A 24,178-nucleotide genomic window follows, 5' to 3' on the forward strand; every position below is an offset into this window, starting at 1 on the left:
ACACAACCAACTAAAACAAAATTACACACTGTTAAGGTTCATGTGAGCCACCTTCCATCTGGCTCAGAGAATTCATTACACTTGTTTTGTTTTGTTTTGTTTTTCCCCAAAAGCGGATTCACTCAACCTGCCAGTCACAGGTTACGCGCAAAATAAAACTGGAGAGTGAGTTCTTAGTTCGGGTCACTGTTGTAAGCATTTGAGATGCTCTGCAGTCTATGACGGAGCTTAGCATTGCCGCCGCCGCCGCTGCCTGGCCGCCTGCCAGCCTCACATCCCGTCACAACAGATTACAGTGTCTGTTGACAATCGCGTTGCGCGGGGAGGCTTCTTGTGCAAGCCAGCTGTTTAGCTTAACACCAGTCAGTGACATGGCTCCCACCAAGTTGATTAAAAACACAAATATAAGCAACCTGTTCTCACCAGCTGTTTGTGGAAGACGCAATGAAGAGTAACCACAAGGCAACACTGTAGAATACGCTCACAATTTCATACATTCTGCTCCAAAGGAGAGTGGAACAGCAAAGCCAATTCCTTTATTTTTGTTTTATAGTGGAGAGATTTGATTTTATGCTAAAAGATGATGTTCTAATACCTTCCATTTTTCTTTCTTTCTTTCTTCCACTTATTCCTGATGAAGTTCTTTCTTGTGTTGGCAGTCTGTTTTGGGTCAGTATGTCATTAATACGTTCACTACATATTGTTGCTTGAGGAACTTTTTTCCCGATTAGTTTGGATATCACACAAGATCAGGAAGCAAGGTGGAGGTAATGACATGGCATATCACACCAGGCCTGTATGAAAGCGCTATGTAAATAAAGATGACTTGACTTGACTTGACTTAAAGCTTTACACTGGCTCCCAGTCAGCTGTCGAATAGATTTCAAAATTCTGCTACTGGCCTATAAATCGCTGAATGGTTTGGGTCATGAATATACTCAAGAAATGCCGATTGAATTATAAACCCAGCAGGGCTCTGAGATCTGCAGACTTGAGTCAGTTAGTGGAACGAAGCAAACATGGTGGAGCCGCATTTAGATGTTATGCTGCACACAAATAGAATAAGCTGCCAACAGAAGTGAAGTCAGCCCTGAGTGCAAATGCTTTTAAATCCAAGTTAAAAACTTTTCCCCCCTATATATATTTAAATCATGTTTTTTTTCTTTTAATAATCTTAGAAAATGTCTTTACTCTAAATGTTTTTAAAGTTTGCTGTCAACATTGTCTGCATGTTTTTTTAGTAAAATTTGTAAGCTACTTTTGTTTTCTCTTCTTTGCTTCTGAATGTTGCTAACTGCTGTTTTTAAAGCACATTGAGTTTGCTTGTGTATGAAATGTGCTATAAAAATAAACTTGCCTTGCCCTACAGCAAAAAAAAAAGGAATTGACCTTGCCGTTCCAGTACAGTACATTTAGAAGGGACGGTGTATCGATTAGTCTTATATTAGAGAGATGCGTAGCCTTACTAACAATTCATATTTTTTCTGCTGGTTTTCCCGTTCAAGGTCAAGAGGAGGTGGAGCTTATTCCTGATGACTGACTACAATAGGCTAGTGAGTTGCGCTACTCAGATGTTGCGAATATGTTTGGATCTGTTTTCGTTGCCAAGCATTTTTCGGTGTTTTAGTCATGCACAACTTCGGCATTTGAAAAAAAAGTCTTGATTATACTTTCAAACCCTTATTTAAATAAATTAAATATACTCTGTAAAATGCTGTAAATACTGGCCAAACTGACACAGTTTTTAATGTAAACAGTCCCGTGTAAACTCCGTAGGTTGAGAGGGAGGCTGCACCAAAACACATCATCTTTTTCAACATAAATTCATATAATTACAAGTCGAAAGTGCATTTCAAAGCATAACATTAAATATCAAAATGCTGTAAATAAGGCCACTCTGCATTCAGAGCAGAGGCGGTGGTCCATTTATAAAAATATATAAAATATACATTATAAAAGGCCCACGTTAACCACTTTTATCCTAAATGTCCACCACGTGCAATCGGAATGCTACATCTTTGCACTAATCTAGAGATCTCGGTGAGAGAAGTGCCCAAAACCAGTGTGCAAAGCCGTTTATGGGGTATTTTTGGGCAGTAGCTCAACTTGAATCGGCCATCCTCCAGTACCCAAGCCAAGTCCTACACGCTGAGCTCCTGCCAACCCACACAATTTCCTTATTACTCCTGCCTTGCCAACAGAGTACGCTCAGGATTTTGGAAGGGAGAAGGGAAGACAAAGTCAGAGAAAGATGAGCGCTTCAAATGTTCTCCTTTGCACACAACAAAACGATACACCCGCACCTGCTGTGACAACGTTTGATTGTGCTGACAGGCGTTCCGGGAAGTGTCTGTTCCAGCGGGTTTTCTTGATAAATCAATCCGTAATGAGGTGAAAAGAGAGAGCAGTTACAGTGTGCCACTCAGTCAGGCTGCTGCAATAATTGGCAGAGAATAGTGTCGCTTTTTGGTGATAACCCTGTCATGAGAAAGTTCAAATTGGGTTTGTCAGTTCATCGCTGAAAACAAAGACCTACGCGTAGTCCCGAGTGACAGCTGTGCTGCTTTTTGTGTGTGTACGTGTTTTAAATGTTTCTAATTTATCCATTTGTTCACACTTTCAAAGTTGTAACTCGGGCCTAAAGGTTAAACTGTGATTAAAACTCTATTTTTGGCTACTTATACACAACAACGGTGTTTCGACTGAGATACATTCCTCCAATCTAATTTCAGAAACACAGTGTTGGTGCACGTACTATATGTGTGGTACTGGCCCGGTATGCAAATTACAGTGTTTTCAGGCGGTTTTGCAAAGCTGTTCGAATGGGAATCATGTTGACATTGTCTACATGGAATACAAAGAAAGACTTTTATTTTTTATTTTTTAAAGACTTCTTGAGATCTTTCGCCCTCAAGCATGCTTTTGTGGTTTTGGATTTTTTTCAAGTTCCATATCTTCCTAAAGTTGAATTCTACGATATTGACTGCTGAAGAACCGAGATGCCAGACGCCATAGCGTATTTATTTCATGACAACGCAAAGCCAGCTGACTCACACTGACCGTCAGAGCGGCATGAATAAGATAGTTTATAGCTGTCTACAAAGAATATCAATCTGTTTCCCTCTTCATACAGCCTTTTTCTTTCTGATAGCAAGCGTTGCATGCTTGATTGGTCTGTGATTATGTGTGTACAGAGAGATTATTGTTGTGAGAGCTGATTGAACGGCACAGCTCCTTCCTATGATTGCATACTGTTGGCCATAATTATACTTCATGCCATCCTCACAGTTTGTCACAAGTGAATATGTAGCAGTCTGAGATGTGGCTACTTAGACAGAAGAAAAAGAAGGAAGTAAATGGTGTTTAAGTGACATTTTTGTGGATAACTATTAGCTGAAGGCTATGTTGATACTGTGGCTAGTTTTGTAGCTGTCCAGTTGATTGCGTTCCCTCGCAAAACAACTTTGCGTCTTCGCGAGAGAACGTGACCCAGAAGTGTTTATGGAGCCCCAAAGGTGACATGGTAGAAAAAAAACAACTTTGCGTTCCCTCGCAAAGTGTATAAACATTAACATAAACAAAAACAAATTTCAAAAAAACATTTCAGTAACATTCTGTAATTTGCAAATCATCACATTTAGCTAGAGATCAACACGATGACCCACAAATACCAAAATGATCCCTCCTCTGTCTAGATTCCGATTTCTAATTTTATGTGGTTAAAAGTTGGTATAAAGTTATCATAACACGCAAACCGTCATTGACGTTTTATTGGTAGCTATCATGCGGCTGCCTGCACTCAGTCAGAGAAATCATTCCTTTTAGTGTTTCATAAGGTAAAGTGTTACATGAGATGTGTGTCTGCACCACAGAGCACAAAAAAAAGCAGTGAGAAGAGCAGCTTGTGATTCCGTATTATTTGTGTAGTACTAAATTACCAAGTGAAGTTATTTGAGGGCACAGTGGTTGAAGGGGAAAATTCCCAGCTGAAGAGAAACAAGAGACAATGTGGCTGTAGCAAAACAGACAGACAGAGGAAAAGAAGGGTCTGGGGGGGTTTGATGATTCAATATTGCATTGCAGAACCAATTGTAATTGTATGAAATTACACTAATGTAAGCCTGGGATCAAGTGACATTTGTGAAAGTCTCAAGTAAGTTCCATTTAAGACTCAAGCAAGTTGAGCCATGGGAGGAGTCCGTTTTGAATTGTTTGTTTACAAACAGAAACGGTCAAAACTTTAACCTTTAATTAAAGCAAGACTACATCATTGACAAAATATTACATTTGAAAGTGTCTTGTCCATAGACATCAAATATAGATTAACTCCACCTTGAGTAGACCCTAATGGCGATGCCATTAAAACGAATCGTTATTTCAGTAGAATTCTAGCTAACCGCGAGCAGCAATGCATACTAATAATGTCAGGCATCCATCCATTATCTGGACCACTTATTCTCACGAGAGACGCAGACAAGATCAAAATTTAAGTGAAGCCACAAACTCTGTCATGTTGTAGATGTGCGGACCGAGTGGATGAGGGGAAATGGACCCAATGGCGGAGAAACAAGGCAGGGAGACAGATAGGAAGGGAAACGTGAGGAACTTTATTTGCAACAAAGATGGTGATGGACATGACGAGACGGAACGTGAGCTGACTGGTGGCCATGACAGGACCGAACGTGGACAAGACTGGGCAAGACGTGGACAGACGTGGCAGGACAGACTTGGCAGAACGTGGACAGACTTGGCAGAATGTGGAGACTTGGGATTGACGTGGAGACTTGGGATTGACATGGAGACTTGGGATTGACGTGGAGATTTGGGATTGACGTGGAGATTTGGGATTGACGTGGAGACTTGGGATTGACGTGGAGACTTGGGATTGACGTGGAGACTTGGGATTGACGTGGAGACTTGAGTAGACGTGGAGACTTGAGTAGACGTGGAGACTTGAGTAGACGTGGAGACTTGAGTAGACGTGGAGACTTGGGATTGACGTGGAGACTTGGGATTGACGTGGAGACTTGAGTAGACGTGGAGACTTGGGATTGACGTGGAGACTTGGGATTGACGTGGAGACTTGGGATAGACGTGGAGACTTGAGTAGACGTGGAGACTTGGGATAGACGTGGAGACTTGGGATTGACGTGGAGACTTGAGTAGACGTGGAGACTTGAGTAGACGTGGAGACTTGGGATTGATGTGGAGACTTGGGATTGACGTGGAGACTTGAGTAGACGTGGAGACTTGGGATTGACGTGGAGACTTGAGTAGACGTGGAGACTTGGGATTGACGTGGAGACTTGAGTAGACGTGGAGACTTGAGTAGACGTGGACGAGAGAATACTTGAGAGAACACTCCCAACAGCAGACTGCGGGGGACAAATTCAAAACTCCATGACGTTTTAGAATAGAAATTCATTCGTATTTTCAGGTCATATAAAATGACAATGTATCATTTACGCATGATTAAATTACTTCTAAAACTCAACCCACTCAGTAGTTCCCGATGCTTTCTTAGCCCTTTATCTTTGGGAAATCTTCATAGTAGGGGTGTCACGATTCGCCAACTCCACGATTCGATTTAAATTTCGATTTTGGGGTCACGATTCGATTTTTTTTTCGATTTTTTTTTTTTTTTTTTTTTTTTTTTTCCGCTCCCCCACTTTATAACACAGAGGCATATGCTTCTGTAGGCTAAGGCTAGTCTATGATCATTGGTTCTATTCATTGTACAGTAAATCTTATTTCAAAAGATCGGCTACATATAGGTGATGCAATTTCCATATTATTTTTGTGTAAATTTATGTAATATATGATAATTGACATTAGGCAGGAATGATCAAATTCAAAGAATTTATTTACAATATAAAGTTAACCGTCTTGTTCTTACTGAAGTGTAAAATAAAAAATAAAAAAACAAAAACAAAAAGTCACAGTGGGTGCCTGCCATCTATTGACTGTTTTTGGTTACAACAGTGTGCTGTGCGTTCCTCTTAAAATAATGTGCAATGTGCAACAACAACAAAAAATATATTGTATCCAAAGTCATGGAACAAATACAGCCTGAACAAACTATATCCCAACATTTACAGTTGCTGGGTATACTGTAGCGTGGTTCAAGTACACTAATTAAATGTTTGAATCCAGCGTTTTCCAAGGCTGCAGGTCTGCTGCTATAAATAGACCTATGGATCTGGCGTTTCGCGCGAGCTGAAGTGTGTGGAAGTTTCACTGTAAATGAGGATGAAATAGTTGGTTGGACCGTTGTTTTCCCACTTCTAGTTGAATTTGATAAATCTAAATCTTTGTGATGCCTGCGTAAATGTCCCGTCATGTTTGTCGTGTTTCCCGTTGTTACGGCTGGCGGCTCGGGCCCGCCGCCGGCTCCGCTCCCCTAGTATGTATGTGTGTGTTTGTGTCGGCTGGTGCCCGTATAATGGTACTTCAGTTTGAATGCGCCAGCGCGACACTCTGATTGGAGGACTGTGCCAGCGCGACACTCCGATTGGACGACTGTGCCAGCGCGACACTCCGATTGGACGACTGTGCCAGCGCGACGCTATTGTGTATCCGTGTATTATACCCCTATTGGTTATTGTTGTTTCTCCTCCGTTCTGTCAGTTCTGTCAAATGCGGTTATTATTTGTTCACCTTCCACTTTCACTCCCTTGTCAAACCCCTGCCTGAAATTTCAATTAAAACTACTCAGATGTTAAAGTCGACCCGTGTTTATCTACTCTATATTTTCTGTTATTGTGTTACTTCCCTTCCCCTTGACGAGCCGGGCGTAACACCGTGGCCGAGTACAGTACGCGCACATAGCATATCTTGCAACTGTGGTCTTTTTATCGACAACGTGAACGTTGTCGACATAACTCACCGGGAACGCAAAATGTTTCCAAACTGGTGACGAGAGAAGCGGGAGCGGCTTGAAGCACCATTGCTGTGTCTGTCCGCGCTTGCCATCATGACTGCAGGAGAAGTCAGCTAACAAGTGCCGTTAGCTAGTAGCTGAATGGCTGCGTCTCATTTGCTTTCCTGGGAGGTGGCGGTGGCGGCGGTGGCGGCGGGCGCGGGGGGGGGGGGGGGGGGGGGGGGGCATCGAATCGTGTGTCCTCTCTTCTATTTCGATGCTCGAAATCGTGACGTAATTTCGATCGATTTCGATAAAAAATCGAAATCGTGACACCCTTACTTCATAGTATCAAAAATTTTAGCTCAGCAGAGATCAGAGATTTCATTAAGGTAGGAAAGAACCCTTTGTTTGGAGGCTGTTTTCCGGCCGACATGGGTGATATGAGAGGGCATATTCTCCATTGCGAGGCGTTTGACTGACAAGCTAATCCTTCAAATATGGCAGGCTATTCCTAGCAAGACATTTTATGTTATAGACTTAATTCATTATGTATCATATTTTTAAATAAATACTGTACAGAAAAGTCAGTTTTGATTGGATGAACTAGTGTAAGTTCCTTGTTAGTTTAAATCATCTCCCTCCATGCTACACTGTTGTCAGCAGGGTGATGTTGTCACCACAGCGCAGTGTTATAACGTGGGACTTCTCTCCAGCCCATATCCCTGACACCATTATGCCTCCTGACCATGAAAGAGATGCACTGTTTTCGTGACTCATCCAGAGACTGAGCTGTGGTCAGGCTATAAAAAAATAAATAAAAAGATGGCTTCTTCCCAGGGTGCAGTGCTAATAAGTGCCGGAATGTCATCTGAAATGAAAGCAGTGTCAAGTGACACACTTTAGTGATGAGTTCACTTGTATCTGTTTCATACATCCAATCTTATCCAACCTACAGTGTATTATTTTGTGAGGCTTCTGGACCATTCAGGACTTTTAAATAATTAATTTTTACTATTTTATTTTATTTTATTTTTAAAGATCCACACGGAGCCACAGGAAGAGGGACTAAGGAGCCAAATGTGGCTCCAGGGCTGCAGGTTGCAGACACTTTGCACTAAACTAACCTTTAGCATCTGCTGTTTTTTCTCTCATGTCCTCTCAGATTATAGATAATGGGCTGTGTGCAATGCAAGGATAAAGAAGCAACCAAACTCACAGACGACAGAGACACCAGCATCTCCCACGGTGCGGGCTACCGATATGGGGCTGACCCCACGCCGCAGCACTACCCCAGCTTCGGGGTCACGGCTATCCCCAACTACAACAACTTCCACACACCGGTCGGACAGGGGATGACTGTTTTCGGCGGGGTCAGCACTTCCTCCAACACTGGAACCCTCAGGACCCGTGGCGGGACAGGTAATGTGTGAAGAAAGCACAACCTCTATTGATTTACTCCTGAAAGTCACGCGGTATTTTTTTCTTAACGTGAGCATTCAAGGGCCAATCGGATATCTTAGATCGGCTTGCAGTGAACATGTCACATATCAGTGAATGTCGTGCACGCGCAAGACACAAGATGCTGCATCCAAAATCCTATATTAGCGTTGGAATTAACTCATTCACTCCCAGCCATTTTCACAGAAGCAATCCCGTTCGATCCCGACTGTTTTTCTGAATTTTGACTGATTTTGTAAGGCCCACAGATTATTGTGTTCAATTGCTATAAAAGTATGGAACCTATCAAAAGAAAGATTAAAGTCTCTTCTTTCATCGGGGAAAAAAAAGTATGTTTCTATCTGTTTCCGTTCTGCAGCAATTAGCATAAGAAGAGAGCTAAGTTTCATCAGTTTTCACAAATCTATTTAAAATTCAAAGTAATTTAGCTTTTTTTTCTAGATGGCGCTGGTTGATCTCCTTTGCTCTGCTGCCACCTGCTGGCCGTTTGTGTAATAACTACCATTTCTGCAACCGTTCTTTGCAATTGAGAGGCTGCATCAAAGCCTTCTGTATGCTCTAGCATAAAAAGAAAACAAAAAGACGTATAAATACGTCTTTGGGACACTTAAAACATTAAAAAAAAAAACGTATTTACACGTTATTGGGAGCAAATGAGTTAATGGTGTCGGTATGTTACTTGTGAGTAGTCACCGATACCACTGTTTTAATGCAGTATCGGCGCCAATTCCAAATGTTATCATCATTTCTCTCAAAATTTGCTCCAACATCCTGAATTCCCAACAAATCCACATCTTTACAGCACTTGACACCCCCGCGCACCCCCGGTGCAGCCCAGCCCTGTCAGGAACGTCCGGCTGGTATTAGCACATGGCTTTGTGTGGAGAGGACATTGTTTCGGAAACGAATATCCCCACTCAGGATATCCTTTGTTTGGCTGAACCCTGTTATCTACCTTGAACTCAAGATTTTTCCCGCAATTTATAGGACTCCTCTTTCTCAAAGCTCGGTTAATTTCTTTCAGTGTATAATCCAAATCCACATAGTGACAGAGGTGCAAAGAGAGGCTTATCTTTCAAAAGTCCTCCTTCCCCAACCTGCAATGTATTACGAACACCACGCCCCCCCATTTGGCACTTCATCAGAACTTGCATCACAAATTTAATTGTTGTTTTGCTGATGTAATATCTTTCAATGGAATCCGGCTAGTCCTCTGACCTTATATGTAACTCACCGAGCGTTGGGCTAACATGAGTCAATAAATCCATTTATACTTCCCAGCTACTGCATTGGCCTAGTGGAAACATGCACAAACTGCGATCTTGTGATTCGTAAAACTTGTGAGCGTTTTCCTCTCCCTTTTTTTTTTGCCATTTTCATAAAAAGCAGCAGACCTTTCTCATTAGTTCTATCAATACAAACCTCACATGCATTGAAAAACATGTTGCCCAGAGCTTTCTGGGAGCCCGGTTAGAGTCTGAAGTCAAATGACTTCAAATATTATGATCAAAAGAATCTTTACAGGACTCTCTCGAAGGCTCCTTTCAACTTCCATTTGTCAAGAGGGAGAACCGCGAAAGCAGATTAAAGGCAAACACAGGCTTGATCAAATACGTTTTAGTGATGCCTTTGGCTTATCAAAGTCATTTGATGGCTAAGACAAAACCATTTAAACCCCACTTAAAGTTGTTCTAAACAAAGGATTCATTCAGACGTTTTGGGTTGTTCTTTTTTTATTTATTTATTTTTTGCTAGTTTTAGACTTCCTTAGAATTGCAGAATTGGCCATGGTTGTTTTCCACGAAAAACAAAGATTTCAGTCACTGTGAGACACTGCAATGGTTGTGATTGAGCAGTGAAAATCAATTTGCTATCAGATGTTGAAATCGTTATTATAAGATTTTGTGTAATACAGTTTCAGTCAATTCTATTTTTCGGCTCCAATTATCTTGCAAGTTTCACAGAACTGTCACTTATCATGTCATTACATTATCTATTAACTCTTTGACCGCCAAAAACGTTTAATAACGAATAGTAAAATCACGATGTATGCCGCCATAAATGTTAAATGATGTCAACTACGTTTTTTGGTTTTTGTTTGTTTTTCATCAGTGGGCAGTTCAACGTCTTAAGTGCAGCACATGCTGCCTGGTCAATGAGTTGTGGAATCAAAAACATGCACTATCTATGGCCAGCAGATGGCAGCATTGTATCTCTTTTTTCAATGTGTATGAAATTACAATGAAACATGACTAACGCTGATGAAATCTGATGAAATAGAACATTTTCAAGGATGACGTAAATGATGATGAAGTTTGAGGCCATGAAAAAAGTACAAAGAATAATTTTGTGCTGCATTGAGTGTTTTTAACCCACGAAAAAAAGTACTTCATTTTAACAGTCTGCTCTAACTGTTAGTCCATTACATTGTGCGGTTCCACTATTCGGCTTATTTTGATGCAACGTATTTATTTCTGTTATGCAAGTTGGCAGTTCATTTTATACATTTTTGGAGGAGTATTTGCAAATGAGCACGTGCAATGTGACTTATCAAACCCGAGAATAATTGTGATGGATGATTTTGTGTATTTACAACACAGAGAATGGATCTTTTCTGCTTGTGTAAACAATTTTGAAATGCCAGAAACAAACTGAGGCTTTTTGCTTCAGAATAGTCTATGGGCTGACTTGAGTTAGCCACATATGACAAAACTCCTTTTTATTTCTTTCCACCTGAGTCATTTCAGCGTATTGTGAAAATTGGACTGGTGTCTCTCAGGGCAGTTTTTTTAGGTGTGCTGTCCCACGTTTTAAGCACGGGGATGAGCATTTATGCATGGTTTTTTGTGGTTGCAGACATCGCCAACACTATCGCGCAATAGATATTTTTTTTTTTTTCTGTTACTTTTAGATAAATGGTCATCTTCATGCAGAGGAATGTTGATGTTACTTTTTAAACTTCTTTGTACAGGAGTCACCCTCTTTGTGGCACTTTATGACTACGAAGCACGGACAGAAGATGACCTCAGTTTCAGAAAAGGAGAAAGGTTCCAGATTATCAACAGCACGTAAGTCACAGCAGTCTCTTGTCAGAGATTTTACTGTTGGGGAAAGTGTCGGTTCTCAATAGGGCCCGAACTTATGAAACGTTGCACACACGTCATTCATCAATATTTTAGAGATTTATTGTGCAATTTTCAATAAACGGCTCAATAGCGCCTTCTACAAATATTTAACTCATTCACTGCCATTGACGGCAAAAGACGTCAAATGATGCATTTTTGCTGGGCTGGCAGTGAATGTGTTAACAAAGCATTCCCGGTTGTACGTTTCACCTCGACCTACAAAAAAAAAGTCTTTATATGCTTTATATGCCTTTTAATAGAGGTCCTATTTTAATAAACTCTTCCTGCAAAATGTATCCAATCATCTTCAACCATTGGGTGTTTGATTTAAAGACGTTTAAGATCAAAAGTTTTTGAGATTTTTTTATTATTATTTTTTGCATGCTGTTGCCATGGCGATGAGCTTATTTGCAAAGAAAATTATTTTGTTCTTGAGAGTGAAAACCTAAAACTTTCGGGGGAAAAAATCACCACCACTCATTAACAGAAGCCCAGAGGTGTAGACTGAGAAGGAGTTCATGTGCATACATCCTGTATTTATATAGTGCATTTTCCTGAGTGAAAACGGAGGACCGTGCCTTTAATATTCTCTATTTTGTTTAAAAATTAATAGCTTGTGTTGAATGAAAGAAAGAGCTGTTATTTCCTCAAATATTATGAAAAAAGGACAAAAATAGCAGCATAAATACAGAATTGTATAGGATTTCACTACTGAAAAATTCACAGTCTCTGAGAAACCTTCGAAATATCGAGGTAAACCCCCGAAATGTATGATTTATAGACCCAAATAAAAATCCGCGAAAGAGTGAACCGCGAAATAGCGAGGGACCGCTGTAAATTTGACAGGGTTGTCCTATGTGCCAGTACCACAACATGCCAGGGTGGTTGAGGGCCCTTTATAGCTGTTTGCAGCTGCAGTTCATCACTGGGGTTGAGCTACTGGGAGGAGAGGAGGAAGCGCTTTGCAGCTAGCTGAGCTAAGTGGATTCATTATCTGCAAAATATGTGCTTTCTTGGAATTGCAAGAAATATCATTCATTTATGCACAGCAACATTTCTTAGAAGCAGTTTCTTATGCAGAGAAATGCTCAAATTAAATGTCAAATGTTTGAGAAAACAACTGGCAAGTTATTTTAGTTTATATAGAGCGAAATATTACCGACCACAAATCCTTTCAGTGAGCCCAAAGAGGTGGTTTGAACAAGAAAATTACAATAAGCAATGTGCACAGTTTATTTAAGGTTTACAGTGGGTGGAGCAATGAGCCCTGAAATGTCGTGTTGCCTCTGAACTTGGCACAGGAAAGTGCTCTGTTACACCCACAAGGACGTTTTGCTAATTTCCCTTTCAGAAAAGCTGTAGACGAGCAGTATGAGTCGTAAGGAATGGAATGACGCTAAATCACTTTCATTTGACTTGATAGACATGCCTGCCCGTAAACACATCGTAAACTGTTGCCATTTAAATGCCAATTTAAGACACTATGACACAGAATCAAAGTAGCTCCAAGACAGTGTTTCCATATGAGTAACGAATTATAAAAACCAAATCCTCGACTCAACCTTTGGCCCAGCAAGCGCCACTGATGGGATTGCTGAGGATCTAGTAAGCATCTTCTACATACCACAACATGCCTCTGTCGCTCGTCAGCCTCCGAAGAGGAAAACACTGGGCACAGGCTGCCTTCTTCATTTTTTCCCCCCCTTTTCTCTCGACTTGCTCCTTAGTGGAACCCACAAAGAGCTTCATCACATCTTCAATTTCTGTCTTCAGCTCACCTTTCTTCCATGCAAGCCAGCGTCAAATATTTATTTCTTAGCCACAGTGACCCCTGTTGGACAAACACAGAAAAAAATGACTCATGATTAGTATTGATTGTCCTTTGAGGGGGCGCAAGCAGACATACAGTTTAATAGATTCGACGAGTTACGCCCGTCTCTTATAAAAAGCTCAGATATGCGGATGCTGCTTTATTATTATTGTGACCCATGAAGGAACAGCTCTCGTTTTGACTGGAGTTTATTGAACAAATATTGTTCAGGGCAGCAGGCGATCATATGAATGCACTCACATGGTGGAGTGAATGAATGCGAGTGGATCACAAGGCGCAGAGGAAGAGAGGATATGAATTCATTCAAAGACACGGGGGAGACTCTTTGTTTATTCTTCTTTATTTTCAGTAATAGTCTGTCTTGTTTCTGGAGACGAAAGATCTGCAGCATGGGACAGACAGGGGACCCGCCAATCCCTAGTTTAGAGTCTCTCCCGGGCTCCATTGAGAGACACGTTTCAACACGTTACACAACACAAACACGTTCTGCCCCCCCCATATCAATTCCAAACTGTCAGTGAATCCAGAGATATTCTGTACATTGAAATGTTCAGTGGCACGAAGCATGCAAGTTCATGAGGTGTAAAATGTATAGCAATCGTGTCTTATTCCTACTTTAATCTGTCTTTTCCAGTGAAGGCGACTGGTGGGATGCTCGCTCGCTCACCACCGGTGGCAGTGGTTATATTCCCAGTAATTATGTGGCTCCGGTGGATTCCATCCAGGCTGAAGAGTAAGTAGCGAACGAGAGTGTTCGTGTGAGACGGTCAAAGTGTTAAATTGGGACAGAATACTAATGTTTCTATTCGTTAAAATCAGAGGTGGCAAATCCAGGTCCAGAAAGTAAAAACCCTGCCATTGTTTGGTGCTAGCCCCTTGTGCTAGCTAGCTAGCTAAAAACGAGCACCTGTGGCTAAAGCTAGACTGTAGCAGCTAGCTAGCTAGCTATCAGTAATATGTTTTTAGCAGACGTTAGTAGACGCTAGCTAGCTAAAAACGAGCACCTGTGGCGAAAGCTATACTGTAGCAGCTAGCTAGCTATCAGTAGTACGTTTTTAGCAGACGTTAGTAAACTCTAGCTAGCTAAAAATGAGCACCTGTGGCTAAAGCTAAACTGTAGCAGCTAGCTAGCTAGCAGGTAAACGAGAACCTGTGGCTAAAGCTAAACTGTAGCAGCTAGCTAGCTAGCTAGCAGGTAAACAAGCACCTGTGGCTAAAGCCAGACTGTAGCAGGGTTCTAACTTTCTGGACTTGGATTTGCCAACTCTGATTAAAATCACTATTTACAAAATGACAACTACTGTATTGTCCTGCAGTGCTAAATGCTTGTGTTAATGAATCACTTGTGTGTGTGTGTGGCGATTTTAAATGTTACACTTTAATTTTAATTTGTTGAGGTGAAGTTACAATTGTCTCCCACTAGTACTGCTGTTGGTTAACAAATGCTTCCTCCTTTAATTACAGTTGGTACTTTGGTAAACTTGGCCGAAAGGAAGCCGAGAGACAGTTGCTGTCCACCGGGAACCCACGGGGTACTTACCTCATCCGGGAGAGTGAAACCACAAAGGGTAAATGATCAATATTTTTTGATTATTAGCACCAAAAAGTTCAACCGCGCAAACCTAGTCGCTCTTCCCAGGTGCCTTTTCCTTGTCCATACGGGACTGGGATGATGTGAAAGGCGACCATGTTAAGCATTATAAAATTCGCAAGCTGGACAGCGGCGGCTACTACATCACCACCAGGGCTCAGTTCGACTCATTACAGCAGCTGGTTCAGCACTATTCAGGTATGACTATTCTTTGTATTCATGTACAAGCTTGTTTTCATTGGTATGAGTTTGAAAATTGCTTTTGTTGTTTGTTAATGTTCGGCCTGCAATAGACTGGCAACCAGTCCAGGGCGTAACACGCCTCTCACACAAAACCGACTAAAAGTATTACAATTCCTAAGTACTTTACCTCATTTGCTCCCAATAACGTGTAAATACGTTTTTTTAGTAAGTGTCCCAAAGACGTATTTATATGTTTTTGTTTTGTTTTTTTTTGTTTGTTTTTTGTTTTTTTATGCTAGAGCATACAGAAGGCTTTGATGCAGCCTATCAGCTGCAAAGAACGGTTGCAGAAATGTTAGTTATTATAGTTATATGGGCCCTGATGAGCACAACTGAATGAGTACAATTAATTCACATTGAGGCTTTGCACCAGTACAATTAAACTATCACAATGAAAATGGATGCAATTGGCCCTATTCTTTGAAATCCTTCATTCTTTTTGCAGGTCATCTGAGCTTTGTGCCCCCAGGGGGAGCCAAGTGTTCGCTCTGTGACAGCGAATGTCTTGTGCACCGACCCCAAAACGGAAAGAAAGCTTTTAAACGGAGAGCAATTGATTCAACTGAGATCAAATTGTTATCATTCCGCTCCATCTTTCCGAGCCGCTAACATTTCGAGGAAAAAAAGCTTTGTTTCTCTGTTTGCTGTGGATACGGTTCACATATTGGCAGGTTTTATGACAGGCTCCAACGTGAACAGAGCACCAAAATTAAGCAGGCAAATTGGCCCAGATGGGCTTTGACGGCCGGCTAAGCACCCTCATGGGTGAGGCTTTGGCCTTTATCTCATCTTAACTGCCCCCGTGTAAACACCCTCGGGATTTATCCTGTTTGATGATAGGAGAGGGGGGTCTTTGCACTTATCAGCTTGGAAACACGGCCCTAATCTACTGGTTGAATCAATAACAAGCAAACACAAGAGCTTCCTCTGGGGTAAAAAGCAAGACGTTTGATTTCACGAGACAGCGTCAGCAGCTAAAGTGATGCTGAGCAGCGCTAATCGAAATGGAAGCAGCTGGTGAAACCACGAAATCTATTATGTTTAACCACTACTTACGTATACATTCTTAGAACTCAGATTAACGCATAACATTAATTACTGTCATTATCATAAAAGCATATGCATCTTGAGAAAAAATAATATGATCATACGTACACTATAAGGACAAACGTAATGGGACAATGCTCTTATAAGTCAAGTCAAGTCATCTCAAATATTCAGTCTGTGATAGGACTAAGACCCGGAAAAAAACAAAAAATTCTGATTTTTAATAATAATAATTAGTAGTATTGTTTCAATACCATTTTTTGGTCCCCGATGCCGATTCCGATACCCAGCTTTGCAGTATCGGCCGATACCGATACCATACCGATACTTAAGGTGGGTTTTTTTTCCCCCAACAATTAAAAAGCTGTCCTGCCATTGGTTCAGAGCTTTCAAGGACCAATAGGATATCTTAGATCGGCATGCAGTGAGCATGTCACATATCAGTGAATGTCGTGCACGAGCAAGAGACAAGAAGCCGCATCCAAAATCCGATATTAGTGTTGGAATTAATGGTATCGGCATGTTACTTGTGAGTAGTCACCGATACCGATACCACTGTTTTAATGCAGTTATCTGCGCCTCTGCTGATACCAGTAACGGTATCGGAACAAAACTAATAATTAGGGCTGGGTTTAAAAAATAGAATAGAACATCCACCTCACATGTCCAGTGAAGCTCAGAATGTGTCTGCTTGCACCTGGATCAAATTGACTTCAATCATGTAACACTACCTGCGCCAATACTTAGACCTGGTTCTAGCAGGTCGAAACAAATTGCCAAGCGAGCATAACGAGGACTGCGTCAGCACGAAAATTAGCATATGCTACTTTTTAACAGTTGAACGCAGCTGCGCTCTACAAATAGAGACAACCAATTTTGACAAATGTCCTCCAAGATCTCATAGAAAGTCTCACTAGAATTGTAGCTGTCCTAATACTTTTGTCCTATACAGTAACTCTCTCAGAATATGTCAATATGTACTTTTTGTAAAGCCATGTTTCAACCACGGTGCAGCTCACCTACCGTACGTAGCATGACGTGACCTAGAAACAGCCCATAGGGCCATTTAAAGCAATCGATTTTCAGCTTTCGTCGGCACTCTGTCCACATTTTATCGTCACTGTGGAATTCACTCGGAACAGCAGTTCAAGTGAATTCCTTCTTCCTCTTGCTGCAGATTTGTCTTGTCAACTCCCTGTTACATGTCTTTCCTCTCTCATTGCTGCGTCGCTGTGTGGCCCGAGCAGACCGAGCTGCCGGCCTCTGCTGTCGCTTGGTGGTTCCCTGCCACAAAGGGATGCCCCGCCTGGCCGACCTGTCAGTCAAAACCAAAGACGTGTGGGAGATCCCGCGGGAGTCACTGCAGCTGATAAAGCGTCTCGGGAATGGGCAGTTTGGGGAAGTCTGGATGGGTACGGAGCCAGTCGCCTCTGGAGCAAGGGGCTGCTTGGAGGAGGCCACACCCGGGGCGGTGGAAACTAGGGATGTCACGATAAGGGCAATATTGTGATATTAAAACTGCCACAATATCGACGTCGTCATATTCACAATTTGTGCAGTTCTAGCACCCTCTGGTGGTTAGTGCATTAGCGTAATTTAATTTTCATTAGGGATGTTTTGGCCTTCTATGTTTAAAATCTATGCTAATTGACAGATGAAGGGGAACCTAATTTGCTTGTGAAGCGATAAATATGTGCTTGCATTACCAAATAAGTGCCTCAATATTGTTATTGGAGATTGTAGGTGGTTTATATGCATTGCTGTTATGTACAAAAGAACAATATTGTGCTTTTTTTTTTTTTTTTTTTTAGTATGAGCTCTCTATTTTTACAATATTGTGATCTTTTTTAAATATCGCCAACTCCCCCACAATACCGTGATAATTATCGTATCGTGACCTTCATATCGTGATAATATCGTATCGTGATGTTTGGATATCGTTACATCCCTAGTGGAAACCCCAAAACATTCGCAAATCACTCGCAATGGGCTGCAATGGGATAATTCTTCTGTTTTATTAATCCAAAAATGGCCTCCTTCATCATCCTTAAACTGCATGTGTGTGTGTGTGTGTGTGTGTGTCCTCCCCCCCCCCCGCACGCCTTCCCTCCCATCCCTGTAGAGAGTGCGGATGGTTTGTGCTGTAAACTAACTGGCGTGAGTGTGAACTACATCCCTGACACTGTGGGCTTGAGTCATGATGCCTGGGAGATCAGAAGGGACGCACTTGAATTGGAGTTAAAGCTGGGCACAGGATGTTTTGCTGAGGTTTATTACGGTAAGAGTACACAATCCCACCCCCAAAGAATATGACACTTTCATCAATGTTCACCTTGGAATTTAAAAAGATTCCCTTGAAGCCTTTTTTCGCTGTTTTCATCAGATTAGAAAACGTTTTTGTTTTATCATTGAAGATAAAAGCATTAGGATTCCCCTGAGATTTAAATTTTGTTTACACCATAACTGAATAACCAGTTACAATAATAAATATAATACTCACTGTAAAGTCTTGCTTTATTAATGTTGTCTTTTAGTAAATAGCCTTAATTCCATGGCAGTGTGCTACATTGATGCCGACACTTTTGCCTGTATATTTTCACGATGCGGCTAATATAATATTATAATTATAATATAATTATAATATATTCTGTGCCCCTAGGCTTGTAAGCTAACATTAGCATAGCAAACACATGCTCGCTCTCGCCGGCCTAAAAGGAACTCCCTTAAATACTAAAGGGATACTTTACTTACTTAGCCATTTTTGGCAGGCAAACATGAACTCTTTGACTGCCAAAAACGTTTAATAACGATTAGTAAAATCAGGATGTAAGTTTTTTATTTTTTCCTCAGTGCAACGTCTAAAGTGCAGCACTGCCTGGTCAATGCGTTGTGGAATCAAAAACACTAACTATGGCCAGCAGATGGAAGTATTGTAACTCTGTTTGTGAATAATCAAAGCCTTTGTCATATCAAAGTTTTTTTGATAATGTGTGGCAGTAAAAGTGTTAATATTTTGCCTATAATAAATGTTATATTTTCATTATTTTTCATGTACAATTAGTACCTTTAAAAATACATTTTCCAACTTGCTGTCGACTGAAAATGACATCACAAGGGCTCTGGTAACCAATCACCTGTTTTCTAGGTTTGGTCATGTGACATTTACAAGCTGAACTGTGATTGGTTACCTGAGACCTTGTCATGTCATTTTCAGTCGACAGCAAGTTGCAAAATATGTTTTTAGAGGTACTAATTGTACGTGAAAAATAATGAAAATATCACATTTATTATTGGCAAAATATTCATGTTTGACTGCCAAAAATGGCTAAATAAATAAAGTATCGCTTTAATGGTATTAGCATGAAAACATTCCGGTAAGTTCTAAAATAGAGTCAGGATTTGTATGTAAAAATAAATTAATAAAATTAATGGTGACATATTCTGTTTATTATTTATTTGTTGAATTAAATGTAACCGCAGCATATATATTTACAGTTCCATGTGCAGACTAGTAGGCTGTGTGTTCTTTCCAGCTGGACAGATGCTGGGATTTTTCCCAGATGGCACCTAGCTTCTGAGATCCTTTTCCTTTCCCAAGCAGATGGACCAATCTTCCCAAAAAGTCGGCACCACTTTAATATTTGGACTGAGCTTAAAACCTTCCGAGCATGCTAGTTGATGGTCTCTGTCCTCCGTTTGAGTCACCCACCCCTCTTCTACATCCTCTCACAGAATGAGATCAGTAGAACTATTACAGCGGTCCATATTTTTGGTTATGCAATTCATGTTTAGCTGACAGCAGTGCCACAGTCATGTTATATTAGAGCAACTGGCATGGCCACAGTTAGGAGCTTACAGGCTTGTTCTCGTTAATCATCCCATGAAGGATTATCTGCTCCCGTGTTGGCGCATTGTGGCTCTCCAATCCTCCCCGGATTCTACTGATGGCTTTTGAAATCCATTTCAAATCAAAGCACCTTCTGAATCTTTTATCCAATTAATGATCCATCTGCTCAAGCTGTGTGCATGAGAAGTGAAGATGATCCGATTCTCATAGCGTCTCCTGATCTCATGCTGTTTGGCATGTTTACATCAAGTGTCTGTAATACAATTTTTTTTTTTTTTTTTTGCATGCCGAACAAATCATCTGTGGTTTAAAAAGTGTGACTGAGGTATTAAATACGGTACACTGATGCTTGCACATGTGCGTGGTGACAGGAACATGGAACGGCACAACAAAGGTGGCAGTGAAGACTCTGAAGCCTGGAACCATGTCCCCCGAGTCCTTCCTGGAGGAGGCTCAGATCATGAAAAAACTCCGCCATGACAAGCTGGTGCAGCTGTACGCTGTCGTGTCAGAGGAGCCCATCTACATCGTCACCGAGTACATGAGCAAAGGTACGTGGATGCTCGCATAAACACGCGCTAAAGGTTGCTAAGGATGATTTTATTTATTTTTTTCCCATTCAACATTCTATGGTTATTCAATTTATGGACATTTGCCACAATGGGAATTGGCGTCATTTGCTCCAATACAGTCAAACCTCGGTTTTCGACCGTTTTCTGTTCTCAACCAAATCGGTTTTCAACCGGAAAATTTGAGAATTTTATGTCTCCGAACTCGTCCAAAATTTCGGCTCTCGACCACAATACTGTATTAATCGGAATTCCGTGTTTCGACTAGTGAGCACACATACAACATATGACAAAATTGACTTCCACTTTAAATAGTTAACTGCAAAGCCCATTTGGAGCTCTGTTGCTAACAAAAACAGCAGCACCTACTTAAAAAAATGAGTTCCCTGTGCAGTGTTACAGACAAACATAGTTGTCTTGAACAAAAATGAGCGTTCGAGTAGACTCTGACTTGACTGTTTATGTTTAGCTGCACTGCTTGTTAGTTACAATCAGTTTTGGTTGCAATTCAACAAAATAGCCTGTTTTTTTATTTTGTTTTAAAGTTTCTCTTGACATAAGTTATGTTCTACCAGTATTGGTTGATATTCCAAAGTATTATTGCCCTGCAGGAAGTCTACTGGACTTTTTGAAGGATGGAGAAGGGCGAGGCTTGAAGTTGCCCAACCTCGTCGATATGGCTGCCCAGGTATGTTATGTACAAACACAAACACCCCTTTTTGCGCTATAATACACACAATCTCCTCTGGCAAGCTGGTGACGTATATTTCATCTTTCATCTTCAGTTGTTTCATCAAAAGTTTTCCTTTCAGAAATACAGTAATCTGTTGATCTGTAGATCAAACGGTTGCCATCAACAAGACCTTTATCAACTGTAGAGACAATGTTTTTTATGTTCACAATTAAAACCACATTCTTTGCGTTGTTTGTTATGCATGATTGGTTAAGATGTAAAACTTTGTAAGACCTGCGAAGAGATGATTTTCTGACTGTCACCAATATAAAAAATATATATATATATATATCCACCTGAGTGATGCATATGCTAACTAGGACGCATGTTTCTAATCAGGGCAATCAACTTCAAGGGCACAGATATGGAACCCCTTGAGAAGGCAGCTCTTAATGGAAAAATGAGGGACGTGATGTGTGTCATCGACAGTATCACAAAGTACAGTCGGACCAAGCTTCTTCAAATATGGAATTTGACCAACTTGGATGATATAAATTTACCAGGAATTTACATCAAACGGTCATAATTTCAGGTTGATTTCCATTTGTGCAGTTCTGGCACCCTCTAGTGGCTCGTTTATTAGTGCAATTTAATTTTCATGAGGGATGTTTTGGCCTTCTAAGTGTCAAAATTCAATAAATAAAAAGGTCATTTTGAAAAATAACTATCCTGTCAATAAATAACAGACAATTATGCAATATGGCCATTAAATTTTAAAACCATTATCGTTACATCTCCTACTTGTTAGCTGATGTTTAATGCAGTCGTGCTCTTCTGCGTCGTGCTCCCAGGTGGCAGCGGGTATGGCTTACATAGAGAGGATGAATTACATCCACAGAGACCTGCGCTCTGCCAACATCCTGGTGGGAGACAACCTGGTGTGCAAGATCGCTGACTTTGGCCTGGCCAGACTCATCGAAGACAACGAATACACGGCTCGGCAAGGTGGGTCTTCAACATCCGTCCTTCCTTCATCCATTGGACTCCAGGTCATCATCAATAATTGAACGAGAGCTTCGGCCGCGCAAAAAAAACATCACCGCTGACGTCATCCATGCAGGAGCAAAGTTCCCCATCAAGTGGACGGCCCCGGAGGCCGCGCTGTATGGGAAGTTCACCATCAAGTCGGACGTGTGGTCGTTTGGCATCTTGCTGACAGAGCTGGTCACGAAAGGTCGAGTGCCTTACCCGGGTGAGCCATACTTTTTTTTTTTTTTTTTTTTTTTTTTTTTTTTTTTTTTTTTTGGACAGCCTCCGGCCCCCCGCATGCCGTTTTATGAGAGGAAAAGGTTTCTTTAATGGTTGGATAATCTTTGTTTCCCTGCCCAAATGTGAGATAACATTTCATTAATGCTGTTTGCCTGTGGGACAATTTCAATTTCAGCCAGGAAAAAACATGAAAGGCTGAGGGAAGCGTAACGTGTCTAGATCAGTGGTGTCCAAACGACGGCCCGGGGGCCATTTGCGGCCCGCCGTCCATTTTTCAGTGGCCCTCGACGTGTGCTAAAAATGGCATTTGGCTCAGTTCAAATAAAATAAACAAAACAAAAATGTTTGGAGATGGTCAAAGTAAGAAGGGAGGGTATTAAAGGTTATTTTAGTTAACTAAAACTAATGAAGTTAGTAAAAGTTAGGGACCATCCATAAATTAAATATTCCAGAGGGTATTATGTGGGACTCAAATTACTATTTACATATGTCACCCTGGAATATGTCATTTGTGGATTGTCCCTAAACTGGATGGTAAACATCCGGCCAACTTTGACTCGCTCTGCAGGCGACATTTTGTTATGCTCATCCTAGACTAGGAGAGATTTTTCTTGCACCCAAAGGACACAAAAGCCAAAGAAAAATCTGAGTATTACATTTGCATATCCATTGTACATTTATTTATTTATTTTTTTTTATGTTTGTCATGCCGCTGCCCGTGCGTCCCAGGCATGAACAACCGCGAGGTGCTGGAGCAGGTGGATCGAGGCTACAGGATGCCGTGCCCCCAGGACTGCCCCATCTCCCTGCATGAGCTCATGTTGCAGTGCTGGAAGAAAGACGCAGAGGAGCGGCCCACCTTCGAGTACCTGCAGGCCTTCTTGGAGGACTACTTCACAGCCACCGAGCCTCAGTACCAGCCTGGAGACAACCTCTAAAAATGTGCTTCTTCCCTGCCTCTAGGTTGGAACTGGATGCAAAAAAAAACAACAACAAAAACTGGAATCTTTCTGGAATTGCCACTATTTTATTTGAGGGGCTGGAAAGCATCCGTTGCTCAACTTGATCATTTCATTTCCTTCACCTACCTAGTGTATAAACTCTGCTATACGATGAAAAGTGGTTGGGTTGGAGCTCGGGCTTGGACGATGCAATGCGATACTTTTATTCAGTGTAAATATTTTTTTAAAGGATTGTTTTAATTTGTATGTTTGCTTCACTTGAAAATGTGGTTTTCATCTGCCAAAAATGAAGGTTAAGAACCATTTCATCCGTCTGTGTATTCCAACAGATTACTTTGCAACCCAGTTGATTTTTCCCCATTCTCTGTCGGATGATATCTTCCATTCTATTCTTGCCTCCTGCAGCCGTTTTATTTTGCTTTCCCCAGAACGCTTATCATCTTCTAGCTACTGCTGTCTGTCTGGAATTACACTATACATGTTTTTTTTTAAATAAATTAAATATGACCATGTACAGATTGTGAACATATCCCTCTTCTTTTAACATTTTCACAAATTGTGAGCAAAACTGCGGAAAAGTCATTGTTGCGCAATTAGGCGTCATTTTTTTTTGTACCTTATTTCCTCAAATAGTGGAAATATGGTTTACATAGTTGCCAGGTGCGTCGGCAGGTATGAACAAATAAAAGCCTCTGCACAAA

General features: G+C 41.2%; 1 protein-coding gene across 6 annotated transcripts in view; it reads left to right on the forward strand.

Moving 5' to 3' along the window:
• The window catches only part of fynb (FYN proto-oncogene, Src family tyrosine kinase b), a 51,894-nt gene extending 27,903 nt beyond the window's left edge, over positions 1-23,991 (forward strand). For 3 of the 6 annotated variants that reach the window (XM_077510129.1, XM_077510130.1, XM_077510131.1), the window contains exons 3-14: positions 8,025-8,281; positions 11,292-11,388; positions 13,911-14,009; positions 14,741-14,844; positions 14,916-15,065; positions 17,405-17,569; positions 18,280-18,435; positions 20,376-20,555; positions 21,185-21,261; positions 22,098-22,251; positions 22,367-22,498; positions 23,245-23,991. In XM_077510129.1, coding sequence (XP_077366255.1) covers positions 8,035-8,281; positions 11,292-11,388; positions 13,911-14,009; positions 14,741-14,844; positions 14,916-15,065; positions 17,405-17,569; positions 18,280-18,435; positions 20,376-20,555; positions 21,185-21,261; positions 22,098-22,251; positions 22,367-22,498; positions 23,245-23,453 — 1,770 coding nt within the window. In that variant the 5' untranslated portion in view covers positions 8,025-8,034 and the 3' untranslated portion in view covers positions 23,454-23,991. The remainder of the gene's footprint in view (positions 1-8,024; positions 8,282-11,291; positions 11,389-13,910; positions 14,010-14,740; positions 14,845-14,915; positions 15,066-17,404; positions 17,570-18,279; positions 18,436-20,375; positions 20,556-21,184; positions 21,262-22,097; positions 22,252-22,366; positions 22,499-23,244) is intronic. The other 3 variants (XM_077510132.1, XM_077510133.1, XM_077510134.1) reach the window with 3 other exon arrangements.
• Positions 23,992-24,178: the final 187 nt, after the last annotated feature.

Source organism: Festucalex cinctus, chromosome 21, assembly GCF_051991245.1.
Source record: "Festucalex cinctus isolate MCC-2025b chromosome 21, RoL_Fcin_1.0, whole genome shotgun sequence".
Lineage (NCBI taxonomy): Eukaryota > Metazoa > Chordata > Actinopteri > Syngnathiformes > Syngnathidae > Festucalex > Festucalex cinctus.